The sequence below is a fragment of the Oxyura jamaicensis genome, chromosome 1 (genome assembly GCF_011077185.1).
Source record: "Oxyura jamaicensis isolate SHBP4307 breed ruddy duck chromosome 1, BPBGC_Ojam_1.0, whole genome shotgun sequence".
Lineage (NCBI taxonomy): Eukaryota > Metazoa > Chordata > Aves > Anseriformes > Anatidae > Oxyura > Oxyura jamaicensis.
Window position 1 is genome coordinate 6,266,274 of NC_048893.1, and position 18,962 is coordinate 6,285,235.

Below are 18,962 nucleotides of genomic sequence, written 5' to 3' on the forward strand. Positions count from 1 at the left end.
GCAGTAAGCATTTCGTAAAGTCTGCCCGCGACCAGGCTTTTTTTTTTTTTTTTTTTTTTTTTTCTAGAAATAATGCCCTTATGCTGCCCTGAGTGCCTCTCAGCTCAGGCTGTAACTGTAGAAAATAGGCTTGGGGGGGGGTTAAGTTCGGCGGGTCCCTCATCGGGAGCTGTGAAGAGAAGCAAGCTGCTGGTTTGCACATCGGGTAAAGAGACAGAGCAGCTCTGTATAGCTGATTATATCCCTTCTGACATTGTCGATGTTCTCCCGTGACAGAAGATATTTTACCTCGAGGGGCTCTTGAAGAAATTCCGGTGAAATCATGGAAGGTAAGGGATAAAAGCACTCGTTTACTTTCGGTAGGAAGTTTTCTTCTGACTAATAAGTTGGTTAATTTGTCCAGAGAACTTGGTAAACCTCTTAACAGAGGAAGTTATATTGCACTGACTCCTCTACCAGAGGCCTTTGGTGTTGCCCCTTGCCTTTGTCACTGCCACCTTTGTGTGAGGCTGCTCTGCCTCTTCCCTGGATTTCGGCTTTCTTCAGCAGCATAGGCTAAATGTGTTTCTTGTTTTGTTTTCTATTTCAGTTCTACTCTCTCTGTCCTATTCTTCTCCCTGTACTTTTTTGTTTGTTTGTTCTCACTGTATTTGTCCTTTTGCTCCTTTACTACAGTGATATGCTTCCTTGAGCGAAGCATATCTGATGTAGTCCTAGTTGTCATTAGCCTGTAATTAGACTATCTCAAGTGTTTTATTCCATGGCAGCTTTCCGCTAAACGTACAGAAGTAACATAAAGTTTAATTTTTGCCTCAGCTGATGATGACTTGGACCTACTGGCCTCCCTCCTGGAAGAAAATGAGGAAGCTGAGGAGGCAAATCCTCCTGAGGAGGAAGATGCCCTAAAGAATGAGGGCGGAGAACCAGATGAATACGATGAGCTCTTTGATGCAGAAGATGATGCATCCTATACTGAGGAGGTCAGCGCAGAGGACAGCATAATTGATGAGCAGAAGGAGAACCTGGCTGCGCTGTTTGGAGACGTGGATGACCTGTTGGAAGAAGAGGAGGTAGAAGAAACTGTTTCTACTTCAGCTCCCAGTCAAGAAAAAGAGAAGACCAATGAAGAATTGCAAGGTTTGTAGCAGCATCTTTTATCTGATTTGTCATATCTGTATCTTTTTTTTCAAGAAAGCTAGTGGGGAAAAGCTTGCTGCTTCCCAGTTTAGGACAGTAATCAGACAAGGAACACAGAAAGGTCTTGTGAATGTTTAGGGTGTTCTAAATCCAGATTTCAGTGCTCATTAACCAAACTCACCAACCTATTTTCCCAAAAGAAGGACACGGGACTGAGTAAACCATGGAGACTCCACTAGCTCTGGTGAGCAGGATGGGGAAGGTTTCCTATGCACTTGTGTCTTATCTGATGAAGAACAACATTGCTTCAGTCTTTAGGGCTGTCGTCCTGACATCTTTCACCAGCATAACTCCCCCTGCTTCCCCAGGGCTTACTGATGGGAGGTTATGTCATAGCAGCAGAGCTGGTCCCTGAGCCTTCCACATATTTGGTTATACTGGAAGTACTTCTTGACGCTATGGAGTGCAATCATCAGCCATTTAAACTGTCTTCTTTAGGAAAGATATATGCAACATGTCAAGGAACGTATAACAAGTCAAATATTTATATAAGTCAACTCCAGGCTGTATAGAAACCTTTCCCTTCACCGTGAGCTATGTAGAATAAGAGGAAAATCTGTTCTGTGGCTCTAGGCTTTGTTTTCTGAGTTTCTGTGATGTAATAAAACTGCCAGACTTCATAAATCCCTTCTTGCAATGGCTTCCTGCTGTCTTCATTATTATCTTTTCTTCTTCTTTCTTTCCTAGCTGAGCTGAGAAAATTGCAAGAACAGATGAAGACATTACAGGAGCAGTTGCAGAAGACAGCTATTGGGCAGCAATCCAGTTCAGGCCCTGAGAAGAAAACCCCTGGTAATGAGACTAATTAAATGAGTTCCTGATTTGTTGGCCTACCAGCATGCAAATTATAGGCAAGACTCCAGATAATCTAAAGTGAGCACTGAGCAGCAAGAAGAAATGGTGGTCTGGTGTATTCCCACACAGCTTGTTTCCTGCAGCTATAGACGAAATCAGTGAGCTGCAGTTTTGGCATCTGCATCATATGTTGATTCTTTGTGGGGCAATCTGTGACTGAGGTGCTCTGGGGTCTTCTTCGGGAAGTGTTCCTTCTTGCTGGCAGACCTTGGTGTGCCCAGAAAATACAGCTGTGTTTATTGCTGTAGCACATGGGGTGTAGTAATGTACTATATGGGGGAAATTGAAAAGCAAGGGGATGTTCCTGCTTTTCGCCGCTTTGTGATTTACATAGTTTTGGGTCATCAGGGGAAACAGTCACTGGGACTTTTCTTGATGTTGCATTTCAGGTGCTGGAGGTTTAGCTGAAGGATTTCCATGTGGGACACTGACTTGGCCTTTTTTATTCAGAGAACTAGTTAGTTTGGAATAATCCTTAGTATTTGAGTCTAAATCCTGAGATCTCATAAATACTTTTTGGTTTCCTTGCCCAGGTAAATCTCCCTGTCTGCCCTTAAAGGAAAGGAAAGTTCAGAAGCTGCAAGAGTCACCCTGTTTCTCAGCTCAGCTGGGCAATCCTTTACTGACAGCCAGGCGAGGAATCCAGAAATCCAAAGCCTCCTCAGCAGGTACCATTCTCACTGAAACACACGGGGCTTTTGTTGAAAGCCTGTGTAGGTCACAGCAGCAGTGCAGACACAATCAGGATACTTTTTGTACTAGCCAGTGCACCCAGAGCAGTCTGGTCACAGCAGAACAGAGCTCATTACAGAGGTAACTGTGCCCTTTTCAATGGGTGCTATGCTCTCTGCTGTTATGGTTAACTTGGACACTGGCAGCATGTACTTTTAAGCTTACCTGGAAAATGTTTACCTGTCTTGGGAAGCTCATGTCCAGGCAGAATTCACTGCTTGCATACATGCAACTGATCTGGAGCAGTCAATTCCTAGTTGACGGGAAGACCAGTCCCGTACCAATAAGACAAATTTATGCCTTTGCTCCCCTGTGTTAAATTAGACTCCTGTTTGGCCAGGTGTAAGTTAGTGTTATTTTCATTTAGAAGTTTTCTTTCATTATCAAGAGGTATTCTTTTTTCTGTTTTTTCCTGCTAAAGAAACTAAGACTCCTCCTCCGCGACAAGTCCTCAGTCTGGCATTCCAGCCTCTCAAGTCTGCCCCAGGGAACACACCCAATAAGGTGACCAGAGAGAAGACTCCTCAGACGCCTACATGCTCCAGTACAACGTCTCAGCCAGTGTCTGTGGAAACCTTCTCAGGACTGAGATTAAGGTCAGCAGCCCAGCAGCATCCCTACCTCTCTTGCAGGATATCACCCTCAGGTGATGGGAGAGTGAACGCAATCAGTCCAATCTCCTGTGATGCTAATCACACAGGTAGAGAGCGGAGCACTGGATTTCTGATTTGCTGTTTATACATTGCTTAATCATGTCAGATTAGTCAGTCATCAGTACAGGCTGTAACACAAAGCCACAGCGTTGTCTGGTTGTCATTTAAGTTAACATTAACTTTTTACGTGGCTTATTACCACATTACTATTTTTATCTTCGCTACTTTCTAACAAAAATCTATAATTCTATTAGCACAGACTTCCCTGGGATGTCCTCAGCAGTGGACATGTACAAGGCCTGCTTGTGCCCCAGCAGAGCAGATTTCATTTCACACTAGGAAGTCTCAGGAGCCACTCGGCATTCCCATACTCGCTGTAGCCACAAGAGGTCTCTGAATACTTGCCGTGTCTTCCTCCTGGAACCGTGCTGGAGTTCTAGCATATTTCCAGGTAGTTATGATACCTCGTCCTTCCTGAAACGAGAAGAGTTAGTGAAAGCTCAGTGCTAAATTGCAGTACAACTATTTGGACAAGGAACAAAGTGTGTGGTTAGTAGCTTTCCAGGATTTGGGCAGCATCTGGAGCTAAGGGGTTTTGTTTCACGAGAACTCGGGGTGAAATAAGGCACAAAGGCATTTTGCTTTGAGGCAGTCTTCCACAGGAGAATGCTGGATATTTTCGTTTGTCTCTCCATTTATGTAGATTAATGTATTCTTTTTACACACTTTCATTTGATGTAGAAAACCCCGGGTTTCATCAGCCGAAATGGACAGAAAAATGGCTAACCGGAAGCTGATCCGACTGTCCCAGCTGAAAAGCAAACTTGCTACAGAAAACTTGGAGGAAACAGACTGGGTGACATTTGGAGTTATAATAAAGAAAGTCACTCCTCAGAGCGCAAATAATGTAAGTAAGTTCGGTGTAACCCGATGAAATGCTGGTCTTCTATCCTGAGAAACTATTTAGGTCTTCAACTTAATCAGCTTCCTCTGCGTAGTTACTGAAAAGCTCCTGTATTAAAGAGCTTGGCTCATCTGGTGTCATGCAGTAATGCTGCTTTGAGTCCTCAGGGTAAGTCCTTAGCTTATCTGGAGCAACTGTCCTGGGCACTAGTGTAAGTGTAGCCATGGCATACATGGCATAACTCTGTCAAAATCTCTTCACCCGTGTTACATGGGAAACACCAGTACAAAAAAATGACTGGCACTCAGTCTTTCTGGACAGCTCTCGTTTTAAATGTGGCAACATACTGTGCCTCCATCATTTCCCTAGAGATCATTCTATCCTATATTGTGCATGACCTGAGGGCTTTGTGATGAAACAGAAAATTGAATATGCTTTGGTTTTGGTTGTTCAGTGGGGTCAAAACCTCTTTTCAGTGAGCCAGAGTGCTGTCCAGCTTTAATATCAGGAAGATTAGTGAGAGCAGCATTATTGCACTAGTTTGGCCTCTAAAAATCCTAGAAGTGACTGTGTGGCGTGGCTGGATGTATTCTATCTAACCTTTTATTGAAGTTACAGTTTGTGCGTGTCTAAATCAGGAAACCACGGGGAAAATAATAGGAATAACTCCTTCAATGCAACAGCAAGAGGGGATGCAATTAGTGTCCTCTTGCTGAGAGCTGAAAGGAAAGCGAATGTCTATTGCAGGGCAGAACCTTCAGTATCTGGCGGCTGAACGACCTGCGGGATCTCAATCAATCCGTCTCACTCTTCTTGTTTGGTGACGTCCATAAGGAGCACTGGAAGACAGACCAAGGCACAGTCATTGGGCTGCTCAACGCTAATCCTATGAAACCTAAAGAGGGCTCAGATGAGGTGGGAGAATTTTTCACTTGCTAATCAGCCGTGGGGAGAAAAAAAAAAACAAACAAACAAAAAAAAAACATAACTGAACTTTTTCATATCTGCCTGAGATTTAGCTTTATAACACGTTAAAATTGAAATTACTGAACCAGTTTGAATCGCACCTACGTATTTGCATGATGTGTATGTGCTCCTGACTTTCTGGAAAACTAACTTCAGGAAGTCCTTTTAGGCATCTAAAACCAAAGTTTATTCTAGTGTCTAACCTGCTCTCGGTACCAGTCAGCTCCTCTGGAATTGTGGGAATTGCATCTTCTTGACAGTTTGTTCAGCTACTTCAGTGCAGTGCCTGGTTCAGCTGAAATGTCTCAACAAGCTGAAAAGGGGGGAAGCTCATTTTTCTCCCCTAATTTAAGCATGAGATGTGACTGGAAATGTTTCCTGGTTCCAAAATCATGGCTGAAAAAAAAAACAGTGTTTGATTTAGAAAACAAATAATATATTATGTATAGTAAGTTGGTACATAGCACTTCATTTGTTTAATCAATTACTTATAAATGTGGAACATGATGAATTACTTTTTCTTTACGTATCAAAACATGTAAGGTAGCTTCATTTTGCTAATAAGTTAAATGCTTTTTTAATGTCTTTTTAATTGCACTGGAATGGAAACCGTTTTTACTGACTTCTGTCAAGGGTAATTTCAATCTAGTAGCTGGTGATGTAGTATTTTGCATTTTAAATTCTCCAAATGGAAAAATTAAGAATCTCATTAATTGTCTATTAAACTACATAATTGCTGAAATTAACATTAATAAGCTGTAGAAAGGCCTGCTGGTGAGTAGGAAGGCACACCAGATTTAATGCAGGGCCTGTATTGAATGTTTCTTAGCTAAAAATGTATGCATTTAGAGCTACATTAAAACTGACTTCACAGAATATTTCTTGTCTACAAGTCCCAGTAACTCTTGTGGTGTGAAGATTATGCTTTTGATGTCCCACAGGAGACAGTTTTGTCTGGACCAGGACATGTGGAGAGGGACAAAGAGTTCCCGTCCATCTCTGCTGCCAAATGTGGTTGCCACAGTGGTGTCAGAGCCGGACGGCTGTACAGGACCATCAGTTATTGCACAGATCTGCTCTTTCTGGTCCTTGTTTTCCTGAGGCTCTGAGCATAGAAACACAACATCCTTCATCTCCTTGCGGGAACCAAGTTCACCGTTTTTGTTTTTAACTGATCCCTTTTTTTTTCAATCTGAACAGGATGTGTGGCTTTCTTAAACTAGGCCTGCAATTTTTAAAACTTCACTGTTAATACCAGAAGTACCAAACTAGACCAGAAGTAAACCAGTGACATCTTGAGAGAAGCCCCTCCTCAAGGCATGTTCTGATTTCTTTCTAGGTGTGTCTGTCTGTTGACCATCCCCAGAAGATCCTGCTCATGGGTGAAGCTCTGGACCTGGGTACCTGCAAAGCCAGGAAGAAGAATGGTGGTTCCTGCACACAAATAGTGAACCTGGTTTGTACCTCAGTAGTTAGGGCATCCTTAATCTGTTGGTAAATTCTAGCTGATGCTTTTGTACTCGTGCTCCAACTCTTCTACTTCTTTCTGGATCTTGACTTGTAAGTAATTAAAGTGGGTGGAAAACCTGAGGCATTAAACTCTGAAGAGCCATTTCTGTGACAGCCCTGTAGCCGCAGCACTGCAGTTTCCTAAAAGCAAAGCTAGTTCTGCAGTGGAAGGATAACGGTCTTGACTCATGTCTGTCACCATCTCCACATCCTTTCGCTACCCTTTGTGCCAGTGCAAGCTTCCATGCACTGCACTAGGGAGCTAAGCCGAAGTAAAACAATAGAAGTTTTTTTCTTGGGATTGGTTCTGTTTTTTGGAGGTGATCTTAACCAGATGAGTTCCCTGGTCCAGCATGCCCAATGGCTGTCAGAATATTTGTACCTGCACAACCATTAGAGAGGAGAGGGAAAAGGTGGTGGGATTCGTCTTTTGGAGAGAGCACTGACTTCTCTGAAGGACTTGTGGACTGTGTCACTCACTTGATAGCTATTGTGATGTTAAGATATCTGAAAGGAACCTTGTCCAACTCAGAAGGGTAATTGTTAGTAGGGAAGTACTTAGAGAAAAGGAGAGAAAAGGAAGGAATGGAAAACTGAGGAGGAGCTAAAAGTGCGTAGAGTGGGGAAGAGGACAAAAAAAAAGGTACTTGTAGCAAAACAAGGCTGAGACTACAGACCCGCTCCAGGAAGTGTCTGTGCACAGGGCTTTCGGTGTCAGTGAAATATTCCGCAGCCACTTGGAACAGACCCAGATGGAGGCTCTGGCAGAAGGACCTCCTGAAGGAATTGGCTGCTTGTTTACTGAGTTACAAAAGATGTTTGATTATGGGATAATTGCAGTTATACAAATATGGGGCAGATGGATATCAACAAGAGAACAGTAATTTCTTTTTGTTGGTAAAAAGAATCCCCTGAGAGAGTGCTTTTATGACACTGCTTTCTCTGACAGGCAAGGTTACTATCTTAAGTTCCAAACTATCTTAAGTTCCAAACTGCCTTGGATTGACGCTGAAACCTGATGAATTAATTTGGAACCAGTGCATGAAATGTGCTCTAGTTTATCTTCGTGTTCATACCAGTAAGAAAATGGCATACAGCTTGGAGTCAGGAGTACAGAATCTGGGCAAGAGGACCTGGAACGTCAGTTGACCTGATTTTAAGGGGCCTTAAAATTCCTGGGATGGGAGAACTCTTTGCACAAGCTTTTTTTTTTTTTTTTTTTCCCAGTAATTAGCACAGGCTATTTTATTTATTGCTGAGTGTGAGCGTGTTTGATCTGGGTGATTGCTGGAATGCTACAATGGAGATAAGACTTCACTTTAGCCAGATGTGGATGAGGATAATGAAGTAAATTGTATCTAATAGTGTTTTGCAACAATCTTCTTCATTTTTTTTTTCAGAATGACTGTGAGTATTGTCAGTACCATGTACAATCCCAGTACAAGAAGCTCAGCTCGAAGCGGGCAGATCTGCAGTCTACCTTCTCTGGGGGCCGCATTCCCAAAAAAGTTGCTCGGAAAAATCCTGGTTTGAAGGAGAGGCTGTGCCAAGATGGATTTTACTATGGAGGAGTCTCTTCAACAGCATACGCAGCCTCAGTGTAAGACAAACCACATGTTTCCTTTGGGCTAAAGCACAGCTCCCAGATTTTGAACAGAATTCCCCCCCCATAAAAAGTGAACATGAAGCTGTCTCTTAAGGGTGGCTGTTCAGTTAGAGTCGGCTAGCAAACGTGACGCCTATCTACAAGAAGGGGTGGAGAGTGACCCAGGGAACTATAGGCCTGTTAGTGTGACCTCAGTGCCAGGGGAGCTCATGGAGCAGATTATCTTGGGTGTCATCATGCAGCAGTTGCAGGGCAAGCAGGCGATCAGGCCTAGTCCGCATGGGTTTATGAAGGGCAGGTCCTGTTTGATGAACCTGATCTCCTTCTATGAGAAGGTGACACGCTTAGTGGATGAGGGAAAGGCTGTGGATGTGGTCTACCTTGACTTCAGTAAGGCATTTGACACTGTCCCCCACAGCAGTCTCCTCAGGAAACTGGCTGCTCATGGCTTGGACTGGCGTACACTTCATTGGGTGAAGAGCTGGCTGGATGGCTGGGTCCAGAGAGTTGTGGTGAATGGAGTCAAATCCAGTTGGATGCCGGTCACTAGTGGAGCCCCCCAGGGCTTGGTACTGGGGCCAGTCCTCTTTAACATCTTCATCGATGATCTGGACGAGGGGATCAAGTGCGCCCTCAGCAAGTTTGCAGACGGCACCAAGTTAGGTGCGTGTGTTGATCTGCTCAAGGGTAGGAAGGCTCTGCAGGAGGATCTGGATAGGCTGGACTGATGGGCTGAGGCCAACGGTATGAAGTTCAACGAGGCCAAGTGCCGGGTCCTGCACCTGGGGCACAACAACCCCAAACAGCGCTACAGGCTGGGAGATGAGTGGTTGGAACGCTGCCTGGCAGAGAAGGACCTGGGAGTTTTGGTTGAGAGTCGGCTGAATATGAGCCCGCAGTGTGCTCAGGCGGCCAAGAAGGCCAACAGCATCCTGGCTTGTATGAGAAACAGTGTGGCCAGCAGGGCCAGGGAGGTGATCATCCCCCTGTACTTGGCTCTGGTGAGGCCGCACCTCGAGTACTGTGTTCAGTTTTGGGCCCCTTGCTACAAGAAGGACGTGGAGGTACTTGAGTGAGCACAGAGAAGGGCAACGAAGCTGGTGAAGGGTCTGGAGAACAAGTGCTACGAGGAGCAGCTGAGGGAGCTGGGACTGTTTAGCCTGGAGGAGGCTCAGGGGTGACCTTATGGCACTCTACAGGTGCCTGAAGGGAGGCTGTAGCGAGGTGGGGGTTGGTCTGTTCTCCCACGTGCCTGGTGACAGGACGAGGGGGAATGGGCTAAAGTTGCATCAGGGGAGGTTTAGGTTGGATGTTAGGAAGAACTTCTTTACTGAACGGGTTGTTAGTCACTGGAATGGGCTGCCCAGGGAAGTGGTTGAGTCACCATCCCTGGAGGTCTTTACAAGACGTTTAGATGTAGAGCTTAGGGATATGGTTTAGTGGAGGACTTGTTAGTGTTAGGTTAGAGGTTGGACTCGGTGATCTTGGAGGTCTCTTCGAACCCAGTCGATTCTGTGATTCTGTGAATTCCCTTTCACTTACCTGCATTCATCAAACAGGAATAAATGTCCCATGTTTGGTGTAATACTTCTGGCCTCACAAGGTAACAGAGCTGCTGTTTGATGGGAAAACTTCATTGGTCAGTGCCAACATGTGGGCAGGTGTGTTTTCACCTCTGAATTAATACTGTGTTGTGAAGCCAGATGATCTTGTGTATCAGTAGATAAGTGACCTTTACCATGAGGTCTGAAGCATTCAAGTTGAGTAGTTTCCAGTGCCATTCCCTTACCCTAATTTGTCGTGACTCGTTAAATTTTAATCCTAGTTTCGGTGTCAGTGCATTCTGTATTTCCTCATCCTCTTCCCTTCCTTGACTGAAATGACACAGTATCACTGTGGATGAAGAGGCAATGGTACACCCGCTGTATTATTAAGTTACAAAGTTGGTAGATCACTGTGTATCACATACTGAAGTGGAGGGGTCAGGCCCTTTATCCAAATCCCACTGAAAACAACTGTGGAAAGACTTGAGTCACAGCTGGATCAAGCCCCGTGTTTGCACACTGCTTTGATTCCCTTACCACTGCCATCTGATCACAGGTGTGACTCCACAGTAATGAAGCAACTCCAAAAAAACCTGATGTTCTGGTTTTGTTTCCTCTTTCTAGTGCAGCAGCTGCCGCCCCGAAAAGGAAGGTTCAAACCACCCTCTCCAATCTGGTTGTGAAAGGAGTTGATGCAATTGTCCAGGAAACCAAGCAGAAAATTGGTACCTAACTACCTGTGTAGTCTCTTCACCCTCCAGATATTTTTTGACTTGATGTGTAGCTGTGTCCCAAGACCCTGAATGAATCTGGCAATTCGTTTGCTACGGAGACAGACATTTGCAGGCTGCTTTCTCAATTGATCTAAACTCCTCTTTCTTCTTGAGATCACAGCTGCCAGGCAAATGTAACTAAGCAACTGTGTGGCTTTGTGCATCTTTTTTCAGCAGTGCCCCTGAATTAAGTCTCCCGTGCTGTCTTTGGACAATGACAGAAGATCTTTGCCAGATTAATGGGAATTGGAAATTCTAAGAACTTTGAACCAGAGAATTTATTTTAATTGATTAAAATAGATGGCTTCTGTTAGTCTTGGAAGCTTCCGAGGAATACTAAGTATAAATCGGAGACAGGCCTGCAATGCAGGGGACCTGCTGGGTGCCTAGCCTGTTCCTTGTGCTTTTCTCTTGTCATCTTCAAAGCATGTTCCTTCCGTAGTCTTTGGAAATTCACTGATCTTGTCTGCCTCTGTTTCTTTTCTGAAAAGCACCTAATATTACACCTTCCTTACACTCAGTGGAGAGCAGATGACAGATTATTCAAACCACATGCTCCAGCCATTGCTTAGATGTCTGATCCATCTTTTAGTTCCTTCAATTGCCTCCATTTCAGGCAACGTAGCCTGTGTAATTTCTCTAGCCTTTAGCTGCTCTTAATTCACCAAGCATAACATTTGATGGCTGTGGGGCTTTCAAGTAAAAAAACTGTTTAAAAAGGGGGATGGTAGGAACACCACAGACAGCCAAGGCTGCTGGGGGACTGACTGATGAAATTGCTGAAGAGGTTGAAGTGTTTGTGTGACGTGCTGCGCTTGAGCAACCAGATGTAACATAGAAGTTAGTCCTGCTCTGGGGGGTGCTTGAGCAGGTGACCTGTAGGGGTTATTTCCAACCTAGACTACTTGACATCTCTGTAGGCCTGCTTCCCTTTCTGGCTCCACATCTCTTGTATTTATGCCTCTTCCACTCCAGGTGCAGCGAAGAGGCCCATGCCATGTTCTGAGGAGTTCAAAGAACTGCTGGCACAGCCAACCTTTGGAGCACGAAACCTGTGCAAGCACTGGACCAAAGCAGGTAAGTCCATGTGCCTGAAGGAAAACCCACTCCTGAGAGCACTCGCTCCTTCTGAGCAAACGTTAGTGGTTTTTACTTTTATTTCTTCCAGATGCTGAAAATAAGCAAGGGGGCAATTTCCAATCTCTCTCTGCGTCAGCACTGCTCAAACAACAGAAACAGAAGTTGCTGGAGGCCAGGAAAAAGCGATCTGAGGAGATTCAGAGGAGGTAATACATACTGACTTTCACAAGAAGGGGTCCATTATTGTGGCCCTACATACAGCTGTGGAGGTGTTTTGCTTTTTTCATAGAAACTTCATTTAAATAGAAATACTGCACTTGATTTTTATTTTTTTTTTGCTTGTTTTAGTGGAGAACTAAATACTCCAGTGTGGTGCCCAGTAAGTGGAAAACATGATGGGAAGAGGTTGATTAGAGTAGGAAACTGGGGTCAGGACTCCTGGTTATGTTCATTGCTGGCCTGCAAGGGTCTTCTGAACCTAACAATTTACCAAGTGCATCTCTGTTAACAAACTTAAGAAAAAACCTGTAATGGCCACCCTGCATGAAACTGAAACTGACATAGCCTAGTAGCTTCAAAAGGCTTAACTGGCCAGATATTCTTCCAGCCTCCAACAGCGTATATTTCAGGGACCTCAAAAGCTAAAGGTGGTGTCTGTTACAGTATCCCAGAAGGGATTTTTTTTTTTTCCCATGAACCTGTCCAACCCCTGCCATGACTTACGTAAACTTAAGTATTTTTGTGACTCCTGTGACAAAGAGTCCCACTGCTTAACTATCAGTTCAGCAAAGAAGTCCATTTCTTCGTGTGCTTTCAGCTCCTACGTGCCAGCTTCATTTGAGATTTCTCTCTGTTTGTTTGTATGTTTTGGAAACAATTAGTTGTTTGGTTCTTCTGGTGACTTCTTCAAGTCACTCTTGATTTCAGTCACCCAGTGAGTTTGTTACCAGTCTCGTTTTGCTCTCCTGAATGCCTCAATTGCTGTATGTTCTTCTAGCAATAAAAGGCCAGTTAAGGATTCAGATTGTGATTTTTTTTCACTTCAATTGCTCCCTGTTTCTCAGACCCTTCTGTCTCTTTGACTTGTGTCACTGTCTCAGTGGATTGCTTTTCCTTACAAGGTTTCTCCAGAACACAAGTAAAGCTGGCAGCCCTGCTCTCCCATCCTCCTCTGGGCAGTCCTCACACCTTTCCCCAACACCTGGGGCAGAATTTCCCAAAGCTGCAAAAATGTCAACTCCTCAAAGGCCCAGGCTTGGCACAGGCTTCTCAGAAGGAGAAGATATCCTCTTCTTTGATGGGCCTCCACCGCCAACACCAAAACTAGGCAGCTTGGCAGAAGCCAAAAAGGTAACAGCTCTTTGAATGGTGGATTTTGCGTGTGAAGAATGGGAGGTTAAGGGAAGTTTGATCTGGGGTAATACAGGAGTCATTAGTCTTCATGTATAGGCTAGCTTATTGCTCTTTGCTTGGCACAGATCTGTTCACATCTTTGTGAAAGAAACTTCTCTCTTCCAGCAAGTCTATTAAGGAAGAGTCTAAAATTCTGCAAGTATTGAAAAGAAGAGTTGTATACAATTTCCTATTAGTTTCTTCTGGAAGACCTCCTATTTTGTGAAACAGTTAAAGCACTTCTGCTTTAACAGTTAAAGCACTTCTGCTTAACTTTCAAGCCCCTAGAAGAGTCCTTTTATGGACTTGTGAAATGTAGTTGGGTGTTCAATTAGACATGCAGCAGAGCTGGGGATTTTATTGGATCTCACTATGGCCCGTTCAGTGTGGATCTTGCCTCCTCCATTTGACAGACTTCCTCTGCTACTGCTGGAAGCAGGAACGTTGGAGCCAGGCTGGTCACCAACACATTCACTGCTCTTTCCTGTTTTCTAGATGGCTGCAATACACCGACTACAAGCAAAAGGCCAGGTTCTTGCTAAAACTGATCCAAACAGTGTCAAGCGGAAAAGAGCTGATCTTGATGATGTCCTAGAAATTGTTGAAAGAGTTGAGAAAAATGTTGCTCAGTCACAGAACACAGATGCAAGAAACGGTAAGTAACGTTATGTTCTAGAATGGAAAAAGTATGCTTAGTGCTCTGTTCAGCAGAACATACTACTGGGTCAGGGCCTGGGCTTTGAGAAAAGATGCAATGTTACATATAAAATGCTGTTATTTCTCTGAAGCCATCTTTGGCCTTGGCTTCACGTTCTCCTGAACTATTAAAGTCTGTTGCTTGACCTGAACATTTACTTGAGACATCTGAGACTTCCAAAATCTCCTCCAGTGATCATGCTTAGAATCACAACCTTGTTTTGAACTTGGTCTCTAGAGGACTGAATTCTTTCATTTCTCTAGATGTGGAGGAACTGGAGCCTGCCCAGAAGAAGCGACGTGAGCAGCTGGCCTATCTGCAGTCAGAAGAGTTCCAGAAAATCCTGAATGCCAAGTCCAAGCACATGGGTGTCCTGAAAGAGGTATGGCCTCAATCCAGCCGTGACTGAGGGCTTAACTAGGGAGCTGATTGGACTCCTCATAATGAGTTCAGCAAGAAGCAGGTACCCAAACATGCCACAGGTACCATGTCGTCCTGACGAGTACCATCAGGGGTCTGAGCACACAGAGCACATTGCCTGCAAACCAACATTATTACCATAGCCATGGGAAGGTCAAGATGCCATCCTCTCTTGTTTCACTGCTTGCAAGAATCAGTGAAGCTTCCCAATTAGTGGATGGACGATTAAATCCTCCTGCCTTTAAAAACAAGTTAGCCATGTGCCTCTTTTCCACCTCGTTTCTTGTCATCTTGGCCATGTAAAGTTTGCACTGAAGAGCTAAGAGCTTGGGTTTCTCCCATTAGGGTCCTTGCTGAGCATGTTCCCAGGGGATACCGACTCCCCAGAGGCACAGGGCTCTTGGATATGTTGTGTTATGAATTCCTAGTTGTTTTAAGGTCTGCTGAAGAGTAATAGTTTGGCTAAGAACCGATATTACTCACTACATCCGCCTGCCTCCCCTTTATTTGCATGGTGTGTGGTCATTTCACTAGTACCCATTGTTATTTAACCCTCACACATTTCAGAGGTGGGTCATTTCACTGGTGGTGGAGCACAGCATGGATTATTCGAAGCAAGAAATATTTGGTCTTTCTCTGGCTCCTAGACTGCAATGTCTTCCAGACAACCCCAGTAATTTGCCCATGGGCCACATATTGAGTGGCTTCTCCCACCTTTTTCCCCGTAACCCTTTTCCTGTTCCCCCACAGGCTGAGGCTGAGCTGCAGGAACAATACTTTCAGCCCCTGGTGAAAAAGGAAGAAATGGAAGAGAAGATGAGGAACATTAAAGAAGTGAAATGTCGTGTTGTGACATGCAAAACAGTAAGTGGGGTGGAGCCAGGGTGACAGCAGAAGAGTGGGGTGCAGTTTGTACAAAATGGTGCTGGACCATCCTGCAGCCTCCCATCGGTCACTCACTCGGCCATAGTCCAGTGCAGGGATCAAATGGAGATGGTTTTATTCCCTTCCAACTGTTTTTTAAAGCAGCACATTCCCTGAGAGACTTTGAGACATGAGGACACTGGCAAGGCAAGTTTTAGTGCTGTGCTCAACGTCAATTTGGTGTTTGACAGTGAGTTCCCTAGATAATGGTGCTCTGGCATCCATTTTCCCACTTTATCCCTGAAGTGCTTGGGACCAGGGCCCTCAGTTCCCCATATTACATGATAAATGAAGCCCCATGCCTTGAAAAACATCTCTCAGATCTCCCAGACTGGTGGGCATCTCTAGATGGGAGAAGGCAGAGGGACTTTGGTTTGGATGTTCAGCTGTCCCCAGCCCACAGAACAGGTGTTGTGTGCCGGTGAAGCAGTCACAGCTCTTCTTCCTCCCCGACAGTGTAATTACACCTATTTCAAGCCTCTGGAGACGTGCGTGCAGGATAGCCACGACTACCACTGGCATGATGGCATCAAGCGATTTTTCAAGTGTCTGTGTGGCAACCGAGCCATTTCCCTTGACAGGCTCCCCAAAAAACCCTGCAGGTAAGAAATGAGCCTTGTGAAACAGCACCTTGGGGTTTTCATACTGTCCATTCACAAGTAACGTGCTGGGAGTCTCAGCATCCTGCCCTAAAACCGGAATGTTAGTCCTTCCTGCTGAGTGGTGTGGGAAAAGTGTGGGGCTTGTTTTGGACCCCCTCATGCTGTGCAGCAAACACACCACGGTGATCCTCACCTCCCATCTTCATCTTCCAGCACCTGTGGCCTCTTCAAGTGGGAGCGAGACGGGATGCTAAAGGTAAGCATGAGGCAGCAATTTCCGAGCACCTCAGCACTCTGGCTTTTCCTGACTTTTGTCCCAAGCTTTGCTTCAGCGCCCTAAGGACCTGCCAGCAAAGCCCAGCAGCTCTGCACCTTGTCAGACCCCTACAGGAGCCTGCAGGCTGTTTTTTAGTGAAGTTTATCCTTTTGCTTTCTAATTTTGAAGCTGTTTTAATTAACCCTGGGGATGGGGAAATTGCTTTTTCCTAGATCTGTAAGAATTCAAAACCTCAAGGTTTCTAGAGGGTCTGTCAATGTTTAATCAGATGACTTAGTCCCACCACAACTTCTGTCATAAAACTGGGAAACCTCTTACCACATTTTAACTTCCATTCTCTATGATTCATATTTTTAGGAGAAAAAAGGTCCGAAGATTGGTGGAGAAACACTTTTACCGAGAGGGGAAGAGCAACCAAAATTCCTCAATAGTCTTAAGTGACCTGGAGTTGTTGTTTTCACCACATAAGGACAGATTTCTATGTCTAACCCACACGTTACTGGAATGCCAGGAGGATTCTGGCTTGATGAATGAGCAGGGAAATCAATTCCTTGTGAGAAGGACATCTACAAAGTCTCCTCTCGACCGGATCACTGCATGGGCATTCGGCATCGATCTTTTTAAAACTGCCTGAAAAAGGCTGCATATGAAATACCCATTCATGTCTGTTCTTTCTTAGTAACAGCTGGTTTACAAGATTTAGCCTAGAACAGAGACAGGTACTGTGGAGTTTGTACCAAGAAATCCCTAGGGATCCCACAGTTTATGTGAAACGACTAGTGCAGAATGACCCCACCAGAATTTTAAGGGACAAATCATCGTGAACTGGGAGAACTCTGACTGAGAAGTCTGATTCTGTATGCACTTGTGAAATTAATGTTGTGGTGCTTAATGTCAGCCTTGGGCTTTTTCAGCTGTTGGCTGAAAAGGGGTCTGAGGGGGTTGTAACCACACAGCAGTCTTTGTTGGCTCCAAAGTTACTCGCTTGGAACTTTTAGGAGCAGATTTCAAGTGGTTCCCGAGTCGTCGTCTCCTTGGCTTATGACTTCAAAAAACTTCTGTGCCCCCCAGGTGTCTGCAGCGCAGGCTAACCAGAGCTCTTACAAAAGCCTTTCCCTTTCCCACAGCCCGTACTGGATTCCCAGCACCACCCACACTACAACACTTCTACAGCTCCCACCTCGGAAAAGGCATTTTAATGAGTCTGGCAGTCTTGTGAGTGGTCTTAAAGAGCTGGGTGATTCTGTTGCACAGCTTTTCCCCTTTTTCTGGCATTTTAAATCTTCCTGAAAACCTTCCCCTTCACTGCCTTGTGGACCTTAGATCCCTGGGGGGACAGGATATGTCCCAAACCAAGCAGGAGTGATCCCAGTAGGATCACAAGGGGTTTTTAAGTACCTAAAACCACCAGCATCTCTGTGATTTGGTGGAACTGCCACAGCCTTATGTCGCAGTGGCCTCATCAATGGCTCTTGTTTGCTTGCACAGGGGCTGGAAGGAAAATGTTCCTTCGTTTGAAGCATCTGGGCGGGTTTACCTGTGTGCTCTAGCCCTTGTCTCCAGGTGGTGCTTCTGCTGGGCAGCTTTGCCTGGCACATTACCTTCGTTTTAGTCTCATTTTGGTACTGTTTGGGGCAGGAGGTGTCACTAGTTGGTGACAATAAATATGGAGCTGTGACATTGCTTGGAAATGTCCCTTGTTGCCTCATCCGGAATAAACACTGCATAATCGAGCACTCCCTGCCTCTGGATGGTATTCCTCTGAGGAAGAGGATGTGTGAGTTGCTTGCTCAGCATCTTTGATAGCTCGTTGCTTAATTGCCACAGGGACTTGGTCCATAACTATGGTTCCCACATGGTTTTACTCATTCAGACCAGGAGGAATTTCTCATTGGAGTCCACAAAACCAGAGCACAATTCCACATCAGTATCAGCCTTCAGCTGGCACGTTGAAAGCCTCACGTGTTTTCCAGTTCCTACCTCTTGGGCCAATGGAAAGGAAATTCCTGCAGAAGCCAAACAGCCAAAGGCAATCCTTCATCTTCACTAGTGCACGCAGGACTGTGATGTGTAGGCCAGGTATGTTCCTCCTTGAGAGATGAGGAACAAAAGCAATATTCTCAATTAATTCTCGTGTGCAAAAATAGGGTGCAGGTACTGAACCAAACTGCTTTGTTTAAACCCCAGCAGTAAATGAGGGAGTGCTGGGATCCATGTAATGTGGAATCTGTGTGCCTCAGTCTGTTTCTGGGGGGATTTTCCTTCTGCTAGAGATGGCTCCTGCCTAGTAGAGATGAGGGGAGCTGCCTGCTGGGGCACGCTGCCTCATGAGCGCACATCCTGCACCGTGTCAGGGCAGCCTGCGGGCTCTGCTTGGTACCGAGCTCGTGCATTTCCACTCATCCTTGGGAGCAAGAGCAGGATGGAGGTGCCATGACAAGCCCAGCTGGACCTGGTAGCCAGCTGTTCTCATAAAAGCCTCCCACGGAATCAGGCTGGGTTTTAGATCTGTTAAACACATCCTCAGCCCTCAGCTCCTGCTGAAATGTTAATTTAAAACACCTTGCCCTGCTGCCACAAATTATCTTCCCTCAGATTTTACAAACACTGGCAAAAATTAAACCTTTAGAATTTTATCCTTCTGCGCTAATCAGCTGAGGCCTACCGCCTCCCAGATAAAACCAGATTAATGAGAAGTTAATACCCTCTTGAACAAGCACGCTACCAGAGGACCTGTCTTTATGCCTGACAGTTTCTCATGGCAGAGCCCATGCGGTGCGCAGTGAGCTGGGCTCACCTAGCCCTTACTGTGTTTCATTTTCCCAGCTCAC

General features: G+C 45.2%; 1 protein-coding gene across 1 annotated transcript; it reads left to right on the plus strand.

Annotated features, from left to right (window-relative positions):
* Positions 1 to 233: 233 nt before the first annotated feature.
* Positions 234 to 17,867, plus strand: MCM10 (minichromosome maintenance 10 replication initiation factor). The gene is made up of 19 exons (XM_035332023.1): positions 234 to 329; positions 817 to 1,137; positions 1,885 to 1,989; positions 2,586 to 2,720; positions 3,206 to 3,380; positions 4,179 to 4,344; positions 5,089 to 5,256; positions 6,647 to 6,763; positions 8,217 to 8,416; positions 10,591 to 10,691; positions 11,715 to 11,816; positions 11,908 to 12,025; positions 12,941 to 13,169; positions 13,707 to 13,866; positions 14,172 to 14,290; positions 15,079 to 15,192; positions 15,709 to 15,854; positions 16,068 to 16,110; positions 16,489 to 17,867. Exons 1-19 carry the CDS (start codon positions 323 to 325, stop codon positions 16,570 to 16,572), a joined length of 2,610 nt encoding a protein of 869 aa, XP_035187914.1. The 5' UTR covers positions 234 to 322; the 3' UTR covers positions 16,573 to 17,867.
* Positions 17,868 to 18,962: the final 1,095 nt, after the last annotated feature.